Source organism: Megascapheus bottae, chromosome 12 (genome assembly GCF_031878675.1).
Source record: "Megascapheus bottae isolate mThoBot1 chromosome 12, mThoBot2.hap1, whole genome shotgun sequence".
NCBI classification, from domain to species: Eukaryota; Metazoa; Chordata; class Mammalia; order Rodentia; family Geomyidae; genus Megascapheus; species Megascapheus bottae.
In genome coordinates, this window is record NC_143520.1 from 19245841 (window position 1) to 19270049 (window position 24209).

Sequence of the window (24209 nt, forward strand, 5' to 3'; positions counted from 1 at the left end):
GATGGCTTTGAAAAAGGTCCAGTAATCTTAGAAAGATATGGTGCCTAAATAATATAGTCAAGCCCACCAAAGCACAATGCCTGGATCTCAATTAAAGAAAAAACAGAAGAAAAGAAAGAAACGGGCCATAGTATACTAATGCTGGACAGGCTCTAGAAAAGCTAGAAACATTCAAGTAAAAAGCCCTCAAAAATGAAAAGTTATTTTTCTTTCCAATCAATTAGTTATTCTAGCACAGTCACCAAACCTGAATACCCAAAACTCTCAGCAGTCATGAAATTTTGTAAACACTGCAAATCTCTGCCTCCTTCAATATTATCACATACATATTAGGAACATATTGTCATAACTCTGAAAGATATTTGAGAAGTGGAAACATAAAGCTTCTAAAATTCTAGATTTTGGTTGCCAGCACTAACAGCATCATGAATAACAAAAACAAACTACTGTATAAAACTTATTTTCTAGACCGAGGATGATCATAACATGTCTTAAAATATATGGTTATTTCCATACCTCTTAGTCTGCAGATTACATGTAATGGAACAAAGTATGAATTTACCCTTTAATGAATGATTTTTTAACAACAAAGGTTGTTTTAATGAGTTGAGAGCAATGATTGATAATTTGTCCATGGTACTAACTTTAGCTTGGTTTAGTTTCCTCTTAAATCTCATTGACAGAATCAGGGTAAAGTATTCACACTGCAAAGAGAATATTTCCATTTTAAATCTTTATAATGCTGAATTTTAAAGAGATTAACATAGACCATAAAGTTGTCTATAATGTATATGAATATAATTAGAAAGCATTTTCAACATAATTGATTTCCCTATCAGAATATATCATAGTAAGAAAATATATCTGGAAATCTTTGGGTTTGAAAAGGTTAAGCCATATTTCGAAGGATAAAGTTCAGACTTATTGAGTTCCCTGAAACACTGGGACATAGATATATTTTTAAATTAACTTTACCCAAACGAAAATCCTACTTTAATTATACAGAAATTCTTGACAGACCTGCCAGATAAAATGGGATTTTCTGTTACTAAATCTACAAAAATCTCTTTAAGGAATAATCTGAGTTTGTTATAAACACATCAGAACACTGATGTAAAAATCCTTCATCATTCCAAAACAATATCTAGGCCAGGTTCCTATACTAGGAGATGTCTGGAAATTAGTCATTCAGAGTCTGTGCATTCACAAAGTACTAAGGATGCGGAATCCTTAAACTATGAAAATTAAAACTAGTGGCTAACATATATCTTTACTTTGTGTGTGTGTTTCTTAAAATATTTTTATTTTCTCAATGACATCTTTTACTTTATTATGTTGTGAATTCAATCAAGTATAACCATTCCAGACTGGTTTTGTTTTTATCATACCAAGTAAGATTACTATAATCAAGTAAGTTTATATGGACATTGTTTTCAATGTTCTCTAACTACCATAATTTTAAATTAGGGTCTGTGTATCACCAGTGTTAGTATGTTCAAGAATGTATAGTATAATTTTTGAGACAAACTTCAGACCCAAAATTCTTACTTTGAGTCCTATGTCTATGGGAAAGACAAGGGTAGGGCTGAAGAGCTCAGGGACAGCACCCAGGACAAGTTCAAGCCTGATGATCCATTAAAAAAACAAAAAAGAAAGAAAAAAGATTTTTATGTATATTGACTTATTCCATTCATATAGCAACCCTAATAGTCCTTCATAGTTGTAGACTCAAGGTTTTGATGGGTTGTCTTTCCCACAGACATAAGCCTCAAAAGCAAGAAGATTAATAATAATCTATTTGGGGTATCAAGCTTTCATTGAACTACTTTCATTGTAATAAAATTAGAAGAATGTAATTTGTTTGGAAAAAAAACTAGATTTAACACAGCTAGCCTATTCTGCAGAATTGAGTTTAGTTTATGAAAGTGAGCAGTTAAAGAAAGAAACATATTTTTACACAATAAAACGGAACTAAACTGAAATGAACAACAACCAGTCAAATTACTAGGATATTTCTTATAGGAATAATTTTCTAAGGAATGCATTAAAATATGACGTGTTTTTTTTTAATATGTAGCCTGTGATCTCAGCCTGGGTGACATACATCTGTAATCCCAAAAGGTGAATATTGGTAGGATCTCAAGGATTATGGTTCAAGACCACCCACCAAGGGAAAAAAATGTTAACAAGACTAATCTCAATGATAAAGCCAGGCATGGTAGCATACATTTCACATCCTATCTATGAAGGAAGCATAAGAACAATTATCATAATTCATGCCCATGAGCAAAAATGGGAACTATTATCTAAAATAATGATAATGGGAAGTTGAGGTATTGGCTCAAGTAGTGAAGCATCAGCCTTATGTAGAAAAATCCAAGTGAGAGCATGACGCCCTTGAGTTTAGGACTCAGTACCAGTGCATACATTCCCCCCTCCCCCCACACACAGACCATTATATAACAATAATACATAAGCTAAAAATAACAAGAAAAGTCATTCTTAACTAAGATCCATATATGTTTATTGGGTATAGCAAGATTCTAACATGAAGCTAAAATAATGAGCTAGATAGCTACTATTCCTGAATTCTTAGGAACTTGGTTAATTCCTAAGTTAATCATCATCTTTAAGTCTTGATTTACTGCCAGCTTTCACTGTAGACTCTGTTTTTCTGGACCTCATACTAGATCTAACTCTGTACAGTCTTTTCAAATATAATCTATTCCAAAGGATAACTTCAATTTAAGTGGTATATGAAACAAGGGACAAAGTTTATCTGTGCTGGATTAGAATGGTTTTAATTGGGTTTTGCTTGGGGGGTTGTTTTAATATTGTAAGAAAAGACAAAACTTCATACATATTCTTCTTTTTCCACGTATTCACAAAAGACAAAAAAGACTCAATATAAGATTTTTGGTGTGTTTGTTGGTTTTGAAACATAATCTTGGTTTACAATCCAGACTGTCCTAGAACTCTAGGTCCTTTTGCCTCAGCTTCCTGAGTGCTAACATTACAGGCAGGCATTACCATTTCCTACTTCAAGTTAGCAAGTTTTTAAATGACTAAGCCACCATTAACATTTAAACAATGACCACTTCAAGAAATCTTTACTTCAGATAGTAATTTTGGTGTAGCAGAAAAATATGGGACTGGAATTCTGATGATCTGGGAGGAAATATGGGTCATGGAAATTTTTAAGTTTCTAGTTTTTCATTGAAAAAAAAGGAAATTACACCTACTTCACGGAACTTTTCTCAAGAGTAATTTGGTGTGTCGTTTTTCTAATACAATAATAAAAGACAAACAAGTTTTTTCCTTATTTTTAATTTAAAACTACTCATATGGGGTTTATTTCTTCATTTCTACAATGATCTCCTTTAAATCATTCTACCTTCACAAAAAATTCCATGTAGCAAAAAAGTTCCAAATAGAAATGCCTTATATTTTTCTCAAATTAGGATTTTTTCCAAATTATGATCTTTTAATCAACTACGTTCTTTGCTTTTATTTCATTTTAAATTTTCCATTAATCATGTCATTTATACTCTTTCAAAACTTCTTTCTGATCAGAGTATGCCCCTTTATTGCTCTCTTTCCTCATCATCCCTACCCCTTATAGTTCAATGGCTTTTAGTGAGCTTTCTTATGCAATCCCTCATAGACAGACACAGTGTACTTCAATATTATTCATCCTTCACTATTAGGTGAAATCACATGGCATAATTGATACACACACACACACACACACACACACACACACACACACACAAAGATAAACCCATTCTGTTCTCTGGTGAATACCAGTGGGAAGGGGAGCAATTGGAGAAGGTAAATGGAAATGAATATGATTGCTGAACTTTGAAACCTGTTGATTCTGTTCAAAGAAAGGGAGGGAGGTCGGGGAGTGGTGGTTCTGGACTGTAATCCTAGCTTCTCAGGAGGCTGAGATCTGAGGATCAAGGTTCAAAGCCAGCCCAGGCATAAAAGGACCTGACATTCTCATCTCTAATTAACCTCTAGAAAATGGAAAGTGGGGCTAGGCTTAAGGGCAGGGCTGTAGCCTTGAGCTGAAGAGCTCAGGGACATAGCCCAGGCCGAGGTCAAGCCCCAGGACCAACCAAAAGAAAAGAAAAGAAAAGGGAGGGAGAACTGAGGAGAAGGTTGAAGGAGGTTAGAGGTTAAATTGATCTGAGTACATTATTTTCTTGCAGAACAAAGTGTGCAGGAGATCTTTGACTCTATTTCTGTAGCAATGACATTGTACATAAATGTAAGTATTTGTGACATATAGTCAATAGTATTCTAACCCATCATAACAGTATCTAATCATAAAATACATGCTAATTACACTACTTGGTTTCATCTGACATGTAAGTTTTAATTCAGTTTAAAGTTAAAGGAAATATCTTTTTTTTCTTTTTTTTTCTTTTTAATTTTATTTTTTTATTGTAATTAGTAAAAGGGTTTCATGATATTTGCCAGATAGAAGGTGCATTAATTCACATACATTGATACCCTTTCACATGTCTTGGTACCCGTTTCCCTCCCCCCCCACACCCCCCACCCGTCTTGGTTTTCCCCCCTTCCCTATCAAATTTCAAATATCCAAATACAAATAAATTCAATATATCAGATAACAAAGTGAGATACTATACCAATATGAGATAACCAAGGGACAGCAAAGGAGATGAGAGACAACATAGTACATTAAGGACAAGAATCATTCATTATATGGCTTTTGTTTCACTATCCTGGAGGTCCTTTCAATTAGCTTCACATTATATGTCCTTATGTATCAAGATTTTGCTCTATTGCAAATCTCTGCTAGTAGAGCCCAAGGTTTCTACTGATTATGACGAATGAGGGAAACCATTGAGCCTAAGTTCCTTTGAGTCTGGCTTACTTCACTTAATATGATTTTTTCTAAGTCTTTCCATTTCCTAACAAATGGGGCGATGTCATTCTTTCTGACAGCAGCATAGAATTCCATTGTGTGTGTACAAATACCACAACTTGTTGATCCACTCATCAACTGAGGGACATGTAGGTTGGTTCCATATCTTTGCTATGGTGAATAGTGCTGCAATGAACATTGTTGTGCTAGTGGGTTTAGTATGTCCTTGTTTCTGGGTGGTTGGGTAAATGCCAAGTAGGAAATATCTTTTTAATGTCCTTCTAAATAACTATTTTTTCCATTCATTGAAACTTGTCAATGATAATATAATATGCCAGAATATTGAAAAATCACTATAACTATGCAGATGTTTCCCTTTAATTAGTTTTTGTTTTTGATTTTCTATTTTGTCCATCGTGGAGCTTGGACTCTGGGCCTGGTGCTGTCCCTGGGGTCTTCAGCTCAAAGTAACCGCCTTACCCTCAGCCTGGGCGTTGTCCCTGAGCTGTTCAACTCAAGGCTACCACCCTACCCCTTGAGCCACAGGGCCACTTCCAGTTTTCTAGTGATTAATTGAAGAGTCTCAGGCACTTTAATGCCCAGGCTGGCTTTGTACCTTAATCCTCAGGTCTCAGCCTCTTGAGTAGCTAGGATTTCAGGTGTGAACCACTGAGCCCAGCTTCCCTTTAATTTTCTATGAATATCAGTTTAACTACAATAGTAAGAAGGATTCAGAATAGTTTCTGAAAGCACATCAGTGAAAGCCTGGATAAACAGGACTGCATTAAACTGCAGAGCTTCTGCATAGCAAAGAGTATAGCTAGCAAAATAAATAGAAAACAGATTGGGAGAAGGTCTTTACTGGCTATCCAATAGGCAAGGACCTCATATCAAAAACATATCTAGAGTTCAAAAAAATTAGACACCCCAATAACAAACAACTATTTCTTTAATAAATGGACTAAGGAATTAAAAAGAGACTTCTCTTAAAGGAAATAAAGATGGACAATAGACACATGAAGAAATGTTCAACATCACTGTCCATAAAAGTACAAATCAGGAGCCAGGCATGGCAGCTCACGCCTGTAATACTAGCTACTCAGGAGGCTGAGATCTGAGGATCACAGTTCAAATCCAGCCCAGGTACTAAAGTCCCAGAGACTCTTATTTCCAATTAACGACTAGAAAACTGAAAGTGGTGTTGTGGCTTCAGGGGTACAGTGGTAACCCTGAGTTGAAGAGCTCAGGGACTATTCCCAGGCCCAGAGGTAGAGTGTTATCCCTGTGCTCAAGAGTTCAGGGACAGTGTCCAGGCCCAGAGTTCAAGCCCCATGATCAACACAAAGGAAAAAAAAAGAACTGCAAATCAAAACTTTATTAAAATTCTACCTCACCCCGGTTAGAATAGGCATTATCAAGAAAACAATGCTGGCAGGGATGTGGCCAAAAGGGAATGCTACTACATTGTTAGTGGGAACATAAACTTGTCAACCACTCTAAAGCCTTATGGAGGTTCTACAAAAGATGAAACATGGAGCTTCCCTATAACTCAGCAAGCCCACTCCTGAGTATTTACCCTAATGATCATAAACAAGGCCACACTATGTTTGTTGCAGTATTATTTAACCTAGCTGATGTGGAACCAGCCCAGATGTCCCTCAGCGGATGAATAGATCAAGAAAAAAATAATATATATATATATATAGTGTGTGTGTGTATATAATATATATACACAAAATGGAATTCTATGCTTTCATCAGAAAGAATGGCATCTCCTCATTCATAAGGAAATCAAAAGACTTGGAAAAAATTTGTATTAAGTGAAGTAAGTCAGAACCAAAGAAGCATAGATTGGCTCCATGGTGTCACGCATTTGTAATAACTAGAATATGTCTAGGATACTCCTAGCAGAGGATCATAATATCTCAATAGCTAGTTACGTATGACCATATGAAATGATGTTATTTGATATGAACTCCAAGATATGGAAACAAGTGGGGTTTTTCTTGGGGGGGTTGTTTTGTTCTGATGTATTATATGAAGTTATTTCTTTTTTCTTTCGTTTATTTTTCCTTTGCTTTATCCTCTGTTGTTACTGTTTTGTTTTTTTTGTTTTTTTCATATATTTTTATTGTAATTAATAGGATTACATGATATTTGCCAGATAGATGGTGCATTAATTCCCATACATTGATACCCTTTCACATGTCTTGGTCCCCATTTCCCTCCCTCCCACCCCCACCCCTCATCTTGTTTACCCCCGTTCCCTATCCAATTTCAAATAACCAACTGTTTTGTTTTGTTTTTATTTTGGTACCCTGTGTCTTGTATATACGTTTATATGATTTGGGGAAGGGAAGGGAAATAACAAAATGGTTAGATAAAAGACAAAGGTGAACCAATGCAACAGAAATACTCACAAGACAATATTTTGAAATGATCTTTACAACTTGGAGGGCAATGGGGGTAATAGTGGGAGAAAAACAAGGAACAGGGTAGCAAATGTTTGATAAGAAATGTACCCATTACCTTGAAAAGAGATGTAGCCCATCTGTATATCAGCTTTATAATAAAATTAAATTAAATTTTAAAACATTTAAAAATAACAATATTAGGTCCTGCCTCTAGACTACTTTTATATTAAATGAAGTAGGGAAAAATGGCTTATCATGAAGACATGTTTTGCAAAGTTCCCACACATGTGGAACTTTCAGGAAAAGTGAATATTGGAAATCAACTGCACCCATACAAATGAAGTAGACAAAGGAGCAAGAAGATATACCTGCAATTTCTTGCAGTGTGTTGGCATGCATGTCCAGCAGCACAGTTCCATTCAGAATGCAGCTTCTCAACTCAAACAGGCTGTGCAAGGACAGAGTGGCCACATAGGGCTTGCTCCACCTTTCCCCTCCATCTTCCACATCTTCTTCAAACTTCAACCACCTGTGCAAAGAAATATTGTCATCAGAATACTGACTATTACAGATGACTAACCTTTATCACAGCAATGAAGAGAAGAACTAGGAAGATACACATAGCTTCTTGGTTTTAGGGGCTTGGGGAAGTACATAAAAAGAAGTATTGGTTACCTGTTACTTTTGTTTTAATTCCAATAAGCCAGAATTGCTTAAACAATTTGAAAGATTACTGAAAACAAACATCATGACATTTTTTGTCATTAATCTGTGCAACTTGGAAGAAATATTTTATTGGAAAAAGTAATAGTAATAAAATCAAGAAAATGAGTGTTCATTTTACTGAGTTGGAGTTCCTGAACCTGAATATTCTAGATCTAAGAAATGTCCCCATTTGTTATGTTATTTTAGAGTGGGTAGCTAGTATAATTTGGTACCTATTCTGAAGTAGAAATCCTTTTAGGCTTGTCAAAAAAGTATTTCATGAGAAGAGATGCTTACTAAGGACTGAATTTATGAGAAATGAGCAGGGGCTCCATTTCCTAGGTATCCTTTCAGGGATGGAGAATAGAAGAATGATGATATTGTGATGTCAAACACTGGGCTACTGCCTTCTCTGAGTGAAGTGAATAGTCTGCAATAACTAGGATTGTTTTTAGTCATGATAAATATATATAAAAAAGAGAGAAACTAATGATGTTACTATCCTGGCCCCAATCACTGTTTTTCAGAAACTTATTCTGTAACCCTAACAGATAACCAGATTAATCCCAGCCTCTTTCATGAGTCCTAGCTTAAATCATCTTTCCCTTCTCCCATTCTGCATTATTTTCTCAGCCCTCCTATCCTTAGTCATTTTTTGGTCCCATTTTCACTTTTCAAGCAATACCACAAAAATTCTCTACATTGCATTACTCTTTTATATAATCAGATGACCAATGCTGACAGATGACTAGAGAATCAAATGTATCTGCTCAAAATTTGTACAAATGATTAATGTGCAGAGTTAAGAAAACTCTGGTATTCAAGGAGCTTCAAATGGCCAAGTGAAGCAAACCCAGAAAAGAATGGTTACATCTGCCAAAGGTCTACAGACTCTGGAATTACTTAGGCTTGTGGAAAAATACAGAGATAGACATAACTATTATTTCAGTCCTGAGTCCCAGACAGTATCTCTTGAAGGTTAACAATTTTTTTAAACATTTTTTGTCTGCATATACTGTTTGCAGTTTTGTTTCCCTTTTTTCTCCACTATGTCATTTCTTTTCTTAGTGGGATTTGGAGTTTTGTTGTTGCTTGAGATAGTGTCTATGTACCCCATTCTGGATGCCAAGTCACAGATGATGCTGTCACCTCCCAAGTGCTAGGATTACAGGCATGAACCACTTGACCTATCCCAGACATTTTCCATATCAATCCTTCGGAACAGATTTTTAGCCCTTAATCAAATCATAATACCTTGTGCAATTCATGGGATGATCATTAGTCTTGTTCATGAACTGGTTCGTCTCCTGTTTCATCACTATCAGGCTTTCTTTTAATTGGGTGAATCTGTGTGACTGTGACTCATTCTGCCCAGTGGATTCACAGGGGATATTCTGTGCCTCATTCCCAGACCGAGATATTTAATTGTCAAGATGAGACCCTCATTTTCCATGACCCAGCAACTTAACAAGGATCTTTTATATCAAGCTGGATCTCCAAGTGACTTCAGATTACCAGAACCTCTAACAGTTCATGATGGAAATCTAAAATGAACCACAAATTAACTTTTTTGGTGTTTACGCCATTGAGATTTAAAAGTATTGATTTCATAATTCAGCCAATTCCTACTAATAAAGACCCCAATTTTAGCTACTCAAAGCAGAACAAAAGTCCTAAATGTGCCAGGTATAAAGGTGTAAGGGCACACTCACATTTGTAATCCTAGCTCCTCAGGAGGCTGAGATTGGGAGGACCATAGTTCCATGACAGTTCAGCTCTTCACATTGGAGCATGAACAAGTCAACTAGCCATCAACTTCTGGACTGACAATTGGGACGGTGTTGTAAAAAGTACATTGAAGTAGTTGAGGATTTTTAAGAAAAAAAAATCCTAGCAGTTCTGTGTAGTTTTACAGCCAAAATCCTATGTGACTAAAGGAGATTTTTTTTCAAATCATCTTCAATAGTTTTCTCATCTGTATAAAGATAATACAAAGCCAGGCACGATGGCACACATGTGCAATCTTAGCCACTTAGAAGACAGGGTAGGAGAATGGTAAGTTCAAGGATACCTCAGAAAAGGGGAATTTAAATCTGTCTCAAAAATCAAAACTGAAATATTGACAATAGGCTATAATGAGTTGCTTACATGCTGAAGTGTATGCCTGGCACCCATATTTTTTAAAAAAAGAAAAGATGAGATAAACTCAATATATGAATAAATATGTCCAAGATGACATAGTCAGTGACCTTTTCAAAGCAAGTTTCAATACCAATTCATTTTGAATTTTGTTGTTCTCGGAGCCTGTGCCCATTTCCCATGATAATACAATTGACTGGACTGAATTTGTACAATCATTTACAGCCCCAAGATCTATGGTTGTGCTTGTAGGGAAACAACTGATATAACATTTACTTTTTTATCCATACCTAAAGTCATTCAAAAATTTCAGAAAAGTGGGCCCAGTGGCTCATGCCTGTAATCCTAGCTACTCAGAAGGCTGAGATCTGAGGATCACAGTTCTCACCCAGCCCAGGCAATACAAAGCTGAGAGACTCTGATCTCCAATTAACTTCTACAAAATGGGAAGTGGGGCTGTGACTCAAGGGTGGTAGCCTTGAGCTGAAGAGCTCAGGAACAACACCCAGGCCCAGGGGTAGGGATGTAGCCTTGAGCTAAAGAGCTCAGGGACAGTGCCCAGGGCAGAGTTCAAGCCCCATGACAACCCCCCTTCCCCAATGTTTTGGGTTTGTTTTGTTTTGTTTTTCAGAAATGTTCCTTTTAAGTTTTTCTTACCTGCTGTGCTGTGTTTCTTCCTTGTGAGTAAAACATCCTATGCTATAGCATGGGCTTAGATAATACTTCCTCAATGTAGGGCCAAGGGAGGGCTACAATATTAATTAAACCTTCTATCAACTTGTATATTCTGGTACACAATTGAACAATAGGGCAAAAGAATATGAATCTGCAGAGCATCATTTATACTACTATTATATATATATATACATATATATATTAGCTATGAATTCTAGCTGTTGGGTGGTAAGAAGTCTTAGCATTGAGAAAGGGTATAATAGTGTTTGGAGAAAATAATTTCTTTTTGCCGGGTACAATGGCTCATGCCTATAATCCTAGTTACTCAGGAAGCTGAGATCTGAGGATCTGGTTCAAAGCCAGCCTGGGCACCAAAAAACAAAAGAAAAGAAAACAAACAAACAAAAAACACCTGAGTCTCTTATCTCCTGTTAGTCACTAGCAAATGGGAAGTGGGGCCTTGACTCCAGGAGTAGGGTGGTAGACTTGAGCTGAAGAGCTCAGTGACAGTGCCCAGGCCCAGAGTTCAAACCCCATGACAAACACACATCAAAAAAAAAAAAAAAAAAAAGCAACTATTTTCCTTTCCATAATGATAATATCCTCAGTGAAGGTTTCTGGAATTGCATTTTCTATCACCCATAACATAAAAGTACATCTAACTTCTTGTGTCTAAAATATTACTCAAGTGAAATATCAAAGAAAGAAGCAGGGTAGGGAGACTTTTTATGCCCAGGGTCACTGGATATTTATGACATATATATCATTTGCAGACCTAGATTTATTGAATTTCAATAGATTGAACAAATTCAAAAAATAAACTGAACCCTCCTGCAGTGGCCTTGTCAGGAGACAAAGTGGTTTTGAGGCTCTCCCAATTCCTGTCAGAACTATACCAAAAATCACAGTTTCATAATTACTCAAGGAGATAACTCAATAAATGATACATATGATAATACTATTTGCAAGTTGCATGAAGTTTCATTTTAAATGCTTTCTTCATGTAACATGATCAAACTCTTTCTATAAAAAATTCATTATTAAATATCTCTTCTTGATAAGAATAAAGATGACAAAATAACTGACTAGACTGTCATGTCATTTCATCTTGGCTCTTATAGAAGTGAAATATTGATTTAAATATTAATAATTTAAAATAATTTTAAGAATGCTCTAAACATTTAAGTCTATTGTTATGAAACTTTTTTATCTATGTATTCAGTCAATCTTGATCTGTGAGCAAGAAGCCCCAGGCACTTAGATGGGTGTGTTAAATTGCTATCCCCTTGTACAGCCCTTTAAAATAATAGTCAGTATTAAAAAGAACAATGAAAAGGATATACTCTTGTTCCCCAATCACAAAGGGAATTCTTTATATATACCTTTCTATTCCCAGTCTCTCCTATGTTCCTATCACTTGGAAATGAGAAATTATCCTTCCATGTTTGAGAATATTATCTACATGGAACAATGCAGTTTGAACCATTTCAAAACTGACTTTTCTTTCACTAAGATTTGGCTTTTATGATCCACTCAAGTTGTGGCATGTATCAATAGTTTGACCCCTTTACAGCTTAGTAATGTTCTGTTATAAAAAAAAAATGTACTATGTGGAAAATGAACTGTATATCTTGTGGGCGGGTATGGGAGGGAAAAACTGGGAGAGAACAAGGAAGGGGGAGATATGGTTCAGAAAAGAATTGTATCGATTATCTGATTTGTGTAACTGTAACCCTTCTGTATATAAACTCTACAATAACAATAAAAATAAAAATATAGTGTGTGCTAAAGATTTTTTTAAAAAATAGAAAAAAATAAAAACAATTTTTTAAGTTTTTAAAAAGAATAAATAAATCAAAGTCTTGTAAGAACATATAAATTGTTCATAGGTTTTATATTTATAAAAAAAATCTGTTATGAACACCCCACAGCAGTTTATGTATGAACATGTTTTCACTTTTCTGGTACAGAAAACTTTTCCAGAGTGGTTCTGATATTGCAAAACTTCTCCAGAGTGATTCTATACTATTTTATATTAGCACCAGCAATATATATAAGAGATTTAGTTTATCTATATTCTCACCTGAATTTAAATTTAGATAGTTTAAATAGCTTTATAACCTTTAGCTATTGGAATAGCCATATACTATTATCACATAGTTTTAATTTGCTTTTTTTCTAAAGATTACGTTAGGTATCTTTTTAATCTATTTGTCCTATTTGTATCCTGTTTGGAAAAACATCTGAGACTTTCATTCATTTTCTTAGTTGAGTTTTTTCATGTTATTGAATATTCATACTTCCTTCTTCCATTTTTGTTGTTTCTTATTTCTGTGTGAAAAAAATGGGAGGTACTTGGTTTTTGGTTCTCTATTCTGTTCCACTAATCTATGTGTGCATCTGAAATAACATTTTACAGACAAATCCAAGTGGTTTACTGTTTCCTTTGCAGTTGTTTGTTTGAATGGTGGGTTGATGTGAAAAGTGGGTAGTCTCGGAAGTTCTGAGCAGTTTTGTAGTTAAAATGACCAAGAACAAGCTACATGCATGGATGGTTTGATTACCCACTGGTTTTAGGAATGTTATGGGAGAAGACAGAAGGTACTTTCCATAAAAAGGAACCCACAAGTTACAAATATCAAGTTACTAAAAATACTGAACACTTCAAAATTCAGTGCTGTATGCCAACTCCAGAATGATGCCAAAAACGTTGAGGCATTTAAATACACGTTTTAAAGAGACTATATTAAAAAATAATATATGTATATGTACATACATATATATCATAAGTATATCTCAGTTTTTCTGGAGTCTTTTTTATTTTATTTTATCTCCAAGATAGAAATTAAATGGGAACAGACCTTTTAGTCTAGAATTTTAGTCATGGAATATACTCTGAGTTGCAAAATGTTTTACTAAAGCTAATGACCTAAATATCTGTAATTTGCTCCAGTTTCCACAGAAACTTTGCTGACATTTGTTTAAATAGAAAGCTAAAGCAAATAAGAGTCCCAGAGCATGGATGTGATTGGTAGACAATGCAAAAACTAAACTAAAAGAAAAGAAAACAAAAACTTGTAGGCTAATTACACATTTTCTACATGGGGCAAGTGTAGGTTTAAGTTCTGAGCAGATTATTTTTATTTCCTTCAGTATGTCTGACTCTGTTTTTGTCCATGAATAGAACATTGAAGTTACTTTCTACTAACCAGCATTAAATATGTGTTTCATGAATTCTTTGAGGATTAAGTTGATGATAATCTTCTCTATAATATTTATATTAAAAATTCTCAAAGGAAAATTCTTTTTACCAGTGAGGAACAGATGCTTTTCTAGAGAATTTAACTCTTTCTGTGTATTCTCCTACCGCTAACTCAATATGACTTTTCTAGGAAATTTTATTCTCTCATTCTACCCAAATGAAAAGGAATTTCTGTGTCTCCAAAAGTAATGCTTTATGGAAGCAATCCAGGTATGCCCAAAAGGAGACACCCTCTCTCAGGAGAATTGGGGTACAAGATGGGTGGGTGAATACAGTTAGTGTGAGATTAAAGAATAACATGTGTAATCACTGACTACCAATTCTCCTCCTAAAAGGGAATTGAAGTCTCCAAACCCAATGTTCATAGGACATTAACTGTTCTTACTTCACATGACCTTCACACTTTACATTCTTTGAAAAATCTTGACTTGAACACTTAGGAATTTTTATCTCAAGGGCCTTTCAAGCATTAATGAAACTATTTTGATGTAATAATCCTTTTCCCCGCCACATGTATGTATCAGAGGCCTGACTGCTACCCCCTGCTTTGCCTCTTCTGTGCTCATTAGTGGGAGGCATTTTTAAAGGGCAATCACAGTGAGTCAAGCATGTTGTCTATACTGCTGCACAGCTGTGGCAGCTCTGCTCACTTTTCTATTAATAACATTGATATTTATAAGCAGGACATTGTAATTGTGTTGATTTCATTAGCCTCCTCATATGTTCCATTTAGCATTTTAAAAGCTGAACAGCTGGTTTTCACAAACATTTATTAAATAATTCTGATTCAAAAATTTACCTTCAAAATAGAAAACTTTGCTTAAGTTTTACTTGGCAACAACAAAGGCCATGAATTATTCAATATGTGATATGTGACAGGTGCATTGTGCCAATGAGACATCACTTTTATTTCCACTATTAAAGTAGAAATTTATTAATCCCACCTGGTATACTAACCAAAAGAAAGAAATGCTTCAAGTTATTATGCTAATGATTCATTAGAATTAAATTGCATTTGAAAACTCAGATGGATGCATGAATTAACTCAAATTATCTTTTTTTAAGTGAACAAAGGCAGCAAGAACAAAATTACTTCCACCACTTTAAGACCAACTTCAGTTTTAAGTCCTCAATAAATATATTCAATTTTTCCCTGAAGTATTGTATCTCAGCCAAAATTTGTCTACCCTCCTCTTCAATGTCTGTTACTATTTTGATTGCTCATCAGATGTCTCCCTGAACCTCAAACAGCTGTGCCATGCATAAGGTTCCAAAAACATAGCTACAAACACAAGTCTTTTCTAGTATTAATAGAGGACGCAAACTAGATTAACTAGATTGTCTCTTTTATTCCTTACAAATAAACAGTACTGTATTCTGGTGGTTTAAGACAAATACATTACTAAAGTTAATCTATTAGAGCCTGGTAAAATCCTTTCTGCTCAACTCTGACAGAGGGGTAGAACCAGGTTCTAGTGTTGTCTCTGTTATCTCCTCTCTCTTATCAGAAGGGAAAATTTGAAGTTTCTGATTTAAAGGAATGGATACTAGGCAGGTGACTTGTGTCTGTAGTCGTAGTTACTCTGGAGGCCAAGATCTGAGGATCACAGTTTGAAGCTAACCCATGCAGGAAAGTTCTGAGACTCTTCTTTTTGCCAGTCATGGGACTTGAACTTGGCTCTTCCACTCAAGGCTACTGCTCTACCACTGAAGCCACAGTGACACTTCCAGTTTTCTGATGGTTAATTAGAGATAATAGTGGCTGGCTTTGAACCTCGATCCTTCTATCTCAACCTTCTTAGAAGCTAGGATTACAAAAAACATTTAAGTTGATATGGAAATCATTGTTTGGCCAAAAATTTTAGATGATTACAGATGACAAGATAAAAGGAAAAAGCTAAAGGGATTTCATTGATTGTATTTCTTTATAAGTGTTTTAGATCTAACTTGACCCAGAATAAACATGTTGAGGGGAGAAAGTGTGGGAAGGAAATGGGGACCAAAACATGAGAAAGGGTATCAATGTTTGTGAAGTAATGCACTTTCTATCTGGTGAATATAATGTAACCCTTCTATTAATTACAATAAAATATATGAAAAAATACTTGGGGATTTTGTAAACAAGCATTAGAAAATAAAATAGAAGTAGTAAACATAAAAAAATAAAGAGAAGCTAGAATTATAGGTGGCTAGTTCTGTGAGAATCTTACCTTCAATTAACCAGGAACTGAAAAAACAAAAAACAAAAAACCCCAAACTTGTAGAAGTTTAGCTCAGGTAGTAGAAAACCAGACTTGAGCAAAAAGCTAATAGATTGCACCTAAATTACCAAACAATTCTAAGACTAAGGGAGTAACACATGCAAAATATATGTTTGAATCTTACTTCTTAGTTCTACTTTGAAGGATACAGATTAAAAAGAATCTGCAGAATGTGCTTTCAAAAGATACTTCTAGCAATAGATTGAAGAGATTTCATGTGTTCCAAAAGCAGTGTTTCCTGCAACCAATGGAGGGGAGATGCTTATAATCATAAACAAGGAAGTGAGCATTTCAACTTCTTTATCAACAACTTTACAATGATTAAACATCAGGTATCACAATACTGAATTGTGGTGATGATCATTTACTGCTGTCCTGTTGCTAAATAATGCTAAGCATGTATATCCTGTGTTTTTGAAACTCCTTTGTAATCAGTTTTTGATGGAGTTGAACAAAAATAAGATAGAACATGTTTAATATTAAAATTTACCAAGTTACAAACCCAGCACCGGTGGCTGAGGCCTGTCACCCTACCCACTTAGGAGGTAGGATAGAGTGAACCCAGGTTAAATGCTTGGGGCCCCATCTTAACAGAAAAGCAGAGTGCAGAAGCATGCACTCGTCATTCCAGTACATCAGGAAATGTAACAAGAGGACTGAAGTCCAAACCTCTCCAGATGAAAAGGAAGACTATCTCAAAATGTAGCCAACAGCAAAAATAAAGAACCCGCCTAGGGCAATGTCTTGAGTTCAAACCTCAGTATTGCCAAACAAGTTGCTCAAAGTTATATACCAGCTATTGTAAATTTAGCTTTATATTTAAAATATTTCAATATAAGTAGCACAAGTCAACCCAATAACTTATGTAACATTTTTTTAAAACTGTATTAACAAACTACCATATCACATTTCAATTCAAAAAGGCAAATAGACTTAACATGAAGGAAGTCAGTCATAAACATTCACAAGGAAAATTAAGTGCGTATGTAAAGATTAAAGAAAAGAAACAATGATGATATTTATATGTCATATATAAAATAGAAAAAAATAGCAAGTTTTAGCTAGTAATTTAGTACATCAAGGATTTTTGAGGAAAATAGACACTCTCATAAACTGCTGGTGGAAATACAAATTACTAAAACATTTTATGGTGGTCATTTTGCAATATCTATCATACTAAAAGAAGGTCTACTATGTATTTTACAAAAAAACCACACTGATAAAATCATATCCTATACAAATACTTGCCAAATATTGCCAACATGTTTGTGTAAATAGTCACTAAAATATTTTTATGGGAATTTCAATCTAAATACCTCTCAAGGCTGACTAAATAAAGTCTCTCTCAGGATGATCTAAAGTTCATTTATATAACTGAATGCAATGTCAAAATTCTGAAGGTTGTGTCAGTTGTTATTGATGATAAAGAAATTTCCATAAAGATATCACATGAAAACATAATTTATGAGCACTGTATATTGTATAATTTGTCTTGTATAAAAAGAAAAAGAGCACGCATTTATGTGTAAGTCTTAGTATGAAATTCTTTAAAAGAATCAAAGATGTTAATTGGTAAAAGCTCAAGAGGATGCTATGGCATTTCTATTACTCTATGCTATTTGAATGCTAAATATTGGCAATTATGAGTTTTATTTTTAAATGTTAACAAGGAGGAAGTAGATGATAGACATACTAGATTTTTGCTTTACTTTTAATATTTTCAATAAAATGGAGCTATAAGTATATATATATGTATATAAGTATATATATAAGTATATATATCACTCAAAATATATCAAACTAGCCAGTATTACTCCTAATATTATTATTGAACATAACATTATTGAACATCTAATCCCACACCAATCCTGGTCAGATAGAACTAAGGCAATATGTATATAATAAGTACATAATATAATAAGTACGTAAGTATATGCAACTACAAGTTTAACATTATTGGAGTACTTTAGCTTCTAGAGTACTACTGCAGCCACATTCCCTGGTTCATGCATGCCTACATTCCCAACTACTCAGCAAGTGAAAGAAGGATGAGTCTGAGGATAGTCCAGGCAAAGTTAGCTGGAGACTGTCTCTGAAAACCAAACTAAAAGCAAAAGGATGTTGTAGAGTGCTGGCCTAACAAGAGTGAGGCCCTGAATTCAATGTACAGGACAGGGCTGTTTAAAGTGGGAGGAGGTGGGGGGCAGGGAAGAAAGGGAGAAGATAAAACAGGGAGGGAAAGAAGGGAAAGGGGGAGAGAGAAGACATAGGGATAGGGAAGAAAAGAGGAAAGGAAAGGAAGGGGGAAGGAAGAAAGCTATTATACCTTGAAGACCTCTAACAATATGTGTCTGATAGATAAAATTTCTTACCATGAAAAACCTAATAAAATAGCCAACACTGCATTAGTAATCTATTCCAGAATACCCTATTCTTTCTGCCTAATATATTACCCTTCTGCTTTTCTGCCTAGCGCAATCCCATTCCACCTTCAAGACTCATCTCAGGAGTCACCTGGCCCAGCAGGCTTGTCCTGCCCTCTTCCTTCACCTGCTAACCTGCTAATCAAAAGTGTGATTTTCAAGCCAAAACCATCTGGCCAGAGCATCAGCTGGGAGCTTGTTATAAGCACAGGACCAGAGACTATGTCTAAGACTTACAAAATTGGCATTTTTAACAAGATGTCAGGCAGTTCATGTTCACATAAAAATTTGGGAAACATTAGGTAAGTGACAATCCTAGGTGTGTCTACAAGTTATTTATGCATAGCAGCGGCATTCATGATTCAGCATTTGCATCTTAGCTGTCTTGTCTAAATTAGAATCTGAGGTAGAGTACTGTGTGTTCTGTCATACATCCATTATAGTCTGTAAATAAAGTTAATTACATGAGAAAATGTGCAAAAGCAAATGAAAAATCGTGAGAAAATTGAGTTAATTACATTTTTACAGTAATTCATGAGTTATATGGCAATAGACAAATATTAATTACAAATGCTGGAAAAAATAATTCTGGAAATGACATTTTGAAAAGCACTTGTTTAAATGTATTTATACCCTAGAAACACATTATTAAACATTTGTATTCTCACCAACCAGTCCATGAAATCAAGAACTGTACCTAAAGCCTCTTAACGTTTGCCCTTTATTTTAAAAAGTCTCACACTCAAATTACCACATAAATATTGCCAATTGGGGTGTAAGCCAGCAGCTGAAAAGACAGAAATAAATTACTTGTAGATTTCTATTGTTTTGCTGATGACACATAAATTAAGTTGCTGTGTGGGACCGCAGCTGTTGCTGGCTCCGCGTCACTGTTTACTTATAATTACTGCCTTCAGATTTCATTCTGACCCGTATCCCATTATAGGATCTGCCCAGGCCAGATGAGCAAGATTAAAAAAAAAAATCAGCAGCAAGCACGGATGCTTGCAAAATCATGGGACTGGGAATCTCTTTTACTAATACACGAAAATTATTTAGTGTTCCTTCACCCTTTAACCCCAGTCCTCACCTGGCTGTTTCTCGCCACTCAGCATCCTCACCTTCTCGCCAGCAAATCTCATCCAGTTCTGTGAATAGGTCATGAGGAATGTGCTCCTCATCATCATCCTCAGTTCCAAGAATAAACTGCACTCGCTGTGATGGAGTATCTATATCACATAAGAAATAGGAACATTTATTATTGTAACTCTAAGCTGAAAATTTGAGGACAGTCGGAGATATAGTTTTGGGTTCGAGGCCCTTGGTTACATGGTCAGATCTTGTTTCAGAAAACTACCTTCATAAATATTTTCACTGTATTTCTGTTTCTAAGTATTCATGCTTTTATGTGCCCTTATTCAATCACTCTCCGAGAATTAAACAGAAATCCAGGCATATTACTTTTATGTATCTATTTAATAAAAGAGTATAAGATCACAAGATCAAAACACAGAATTCATACTGTTTCTATACAAAAAAAATTAGAAAACAGGAGCAGAGAGAAATAAAGGGTAAATAGTCATAATACTGAAGATACATCCATGAAAACAGAACTAGAAAACTTGATGGGTGAGGTTGAGATAGATGAGAAGGGGGAGAATGATGGAAGGTATAAAAATTGATTGACACTAACTGTACTGATAAACTGACATGTTGAAAGACCTTTGTACAACTAAAGATAATCAAAATACATTTTCAAAAGGAAATACAGTAAACAACTCATTTATTTTAAATACCACTTATTAAGCTAATTTTATTCTAATATTTAGCTTCTTACAGGGCAAAGGTGAAAAAATACACACAATAATAATTTAATAATATAAATATAAAACTTACTTAAATTTATGTACAAGTAAATATTTCCATTGGAACTATAACTTCTACCTGCCTTATTAGCTCTATCATCTGACACCTTTTTCCTTGATATTGCATGATTAAAATAATTTAGTTTTCCTTACACTGCACCACAGTCTACATTGGTTCCACAAGCCCTTCTTCCCACAGAAGGCAGTAGATTGTGTGACAGGAGAGCATGATTAGTAAATCCAAGCCATTCACAAGGAACAGCAGCTGTCATTATCTTCATGTACTTTTCAGGGGATAGAATGGAGGGCTTGAGAATTCTAGGCAATATTTTCCCATTTAGCCCTCTTATAAGATTCTTAATAATATGCTCTTTCTTATATACAGGGTCTGTAGATGTACATTTTTCTCTAACTTTCCTCTACATCTTTCTACTCTCTATTTAAATGTAAGTTATCTTAGCAATATTATTTAATCATCTTCAGAAAATTATATACTCAAACACTCATGTACACATACACATACACACATGTAAGTACATTCCTATGCAAACATTTATGTTAGGGTCCCATTTCCTAACTCAGCACATTTCATTTGTCTTTGTTATACTTTTCTCAACTATGATCAATTTATCATAAAACAATTGATTTGATGTCTGTCTTAGCTACTTAGAATGCATGAATTACAAAACTAGGGACTTTGTTTTTTCATTGCTATATCCTAAGTGTATAGAGAACACTTTATAAGTATTTACCTAATTAAAGACCAGAACACTGTACAAATAGTCATTTATAGCTAGGATTTGTGTTGTACACAAAGATTTTCTTTTATCCTGTTATATTTACTTTAGGCACTGCTTTCCAGATAAGGTAATGTAATAAAATGTATACAAGCCAACATGTTTGTTGGTGGAATTTCGTTTTGTTGTTTTGTTTCCATGCTGGGAATTGAACCCAAGTCTCAATTACAAAAGTTCTCACTATCAGCCACTTTCTAAGAACTCTGTTTTTAAGTAGAAAGTAAACTTGCTCAGTGTTCTCATTCCCATGAACATATAATTCAATAATAATTAAAATAATACTAAAAATCTAATCTACTTGAGAAGCAGCTAGAAGTTCAAAGTAAACACAGCTAATATAAAAAGTAACTTTTCGGGCCAGGAACTTGGCCTAGTGGTTAAAGTGTTTGCCTAGCATGCACGAAGACCGGGTTCGATTCCTTGGTACCACATATATAGAAAAAGCTGGAAGTGGTGCTGAGGCTCAAGTGGTAGAGTTCTAGCCTTGAGAAAGTCCAAGGACAGTGCTCAGGCCCTGAGCTCAAGCCCAGGACTGGCAAAAAAAAAAAAAAAAAAACAAGTAACTTTTCTCTGTAAGAGTGTATCAGAATTTTAGAAAACTGATGCTGACATGATAGTTAAATTTTTTGTCTTAATATACAGGAATGTCATTGTATAAGAATAGTGTCTATTGTAATAATTTTATAAGAGTAAGAGGATTTGATTGACCTAATTTTTAACCATATGAGAATTTCTAGGAATATATACTCTTTTTATAATTATAAATAAATAATTTCCTTTTGGAATATAGACTGTTTTCAATAAATTATTAGCACTGAAAAATCAAGTTTAATTAAGTGTACTATTTGAGGAAATATAATGGTAGAGTCATAACTGAACTTGAATATACAAGTTGTAAGTACAAATGAACTTATTTATTTCCATACATACAACTTTTACATCATTAGCTGTTATTCAAATCTCTTTAATTACTCACATAATAAGTAATCAGGGTCTTGGATCAAATATACTTTTTATACTTCATATACTCATCCTTCAGATTATTTATCTTAAGAAATAATGGAATGATGACAAGTTTAGTGGTTCTGTTTCAGATTCATGTCTCATTCTAAAAGTACCCTGTCTAGATAATAGCCTGTGCTTTTTCAAATCAAATAAATTGTTTTTTTTCAAATTGGTGTATTATATCTATGTCTAGACCTTCTTGAAAAAAATTATACATAAACATTGAAATCACACTAACTGTAATTTTATAGTTACTTGAGGGAATCTTGGGCTTATAGCGAGCAGACACAGTTGTTTTGTGTCACATGACACAACCTACTTTGAATTTTGAAGCATGGTCAGAGGTCACATCTCCTAGCTGACATGACTCAAAGTTGAATGCTCCTCTCATCTCAGAAGAAATTTCTCACATCACTGTTCCCATTCATTTTTCAGTTTACTCAGAATCAACAAATTGTATATCTACAGTACCATGCACCTGGCCTTCAAAGTTCAATTGCTATGTCCCTGAGCTTTGAACTTAAGATTTAATGGTGTTTCCCCTTGTAAAGCAAGGAGATTATTCACTACACACCTTAAAAATACTAGTGACAAAACAACTTGGAAGAATAACATCTTCATCTTGCAGAGTGTGGTGGCTGACGCCTGTAATCATAGCTACTCAGGAGGCTGAGATCTGAGGATCAAGGTTCAAAGCCTGCCCATACATAAAAGGACCTGAGACTTTTATCTCCAATTCACCTCTAGAAAATGGGAAGTGGGGCTTGGCTCAATGGTAGGGCAGTAGTCTTGAGCTGAGGAGCTTAGGAACAGCGCCCAAGCCAAGGCCAAGACCAGTGACCCAAACACACACACACACACACACAAAAGAATACTATCTTCATATTTATAAGAGGACTTGAAAGTGTGAGCAATTGTAGAAAAAGATTTCTCTAAGACACCTGATAGCAGATATGTTATAGGAAATGATAATTTTTTGAAGTGGGATAAACTGTTCAGCAACATGTTTTCCTGTCTCTGATGTTTCATTCTAAAATTAGAAATAACTGAGGCTGAGATCTGAGGATCATAGTTCATAGCCCTTGGCAGAAAAGTTTGTGAGACTCTCTTATCTTCAATTAACTACTCAGAAAAAGCCAGAAGTGGTACTGTGGCTCAAGGGGAAGAGCACCAGCCTTGAGCACAGGGAGGCTCAGGGACAGAGCCCAGGTCCTGAGTTCAAGTCCCAGAGCTGACAAAAATTAAAGAAATAATTTATAGGTATTTGCTCTGTTCATTATATCCTTTTCTTATCATCCTGTATTATGTACATTTTTACATATTAAGGAGAGGCTCAGATTATTTTCCAAAACAGTAGCTCAAATTTGTTATCCATTGCCTATTTTCATATCTATTGAAAGTAGACAATTTTAAATAGTATGACATGTATCATGTAAATTGTAGTCCTACCTAAATTAGATTTCTAAGTTAATATAAATGCTTTCCTATTCTTGTAGCTATTTTATTGATTTTTCAGTAGCCACTGAAATCATAGGACAAACTGTGGCCAAGAATATGGTGTCAAAGTATTCTTTTATATTTAATAAATATATAAAGTAGAAATTTGTCTAGGGAATAAAGATTTCAACCTCACAGCCTCTCTTGTATAATCTGAAGACATCAAAAGATATCATGGTGAGAGTGAAAAGCAAAGTCTACAACCAAGAAATGCTTAAAAAGGAGTATGTTTATAACATATTTTTTAAAATTCTACAAATTAATGGGAA

At 34.8% G+C, this 24209-nt stretch overlaps 1 protein-coding gene across 7 annotated transcripts in view; it reads right to left on the bottom strand.

Annotated features, from left to right (window-relative positions):
- Slc4a10 (solute carrier family 4 member 10) overlaps positions 1-24209 on the bottom strand; it is a 260215-nt gene that overhangs the window by 100181 nt on the left and 135825 nt on the right. For all 7 annotated transcript variants that reach the window (XR_016537258.1, XM_090342743.1, XM_090342746.1 and 4 more), the window contains exons 4-5: positions 19867-20005; positions 7680-7840 (exon numbers count right to left, since the gene is read on the bottom strand). Coding sequence is in view for 6 of the 7 variants with exons in the window: in XM_090342743.1 (XP_090198869.1) it covers positions 7680-7840; positions 19867-20005 (300 nt within the window). In the remaining variant the exon portion in view is untranslated. The remainder of the gene's footprint in view (positions 1-7679; positions 7841-19866; positions 20006-24209) is intronic.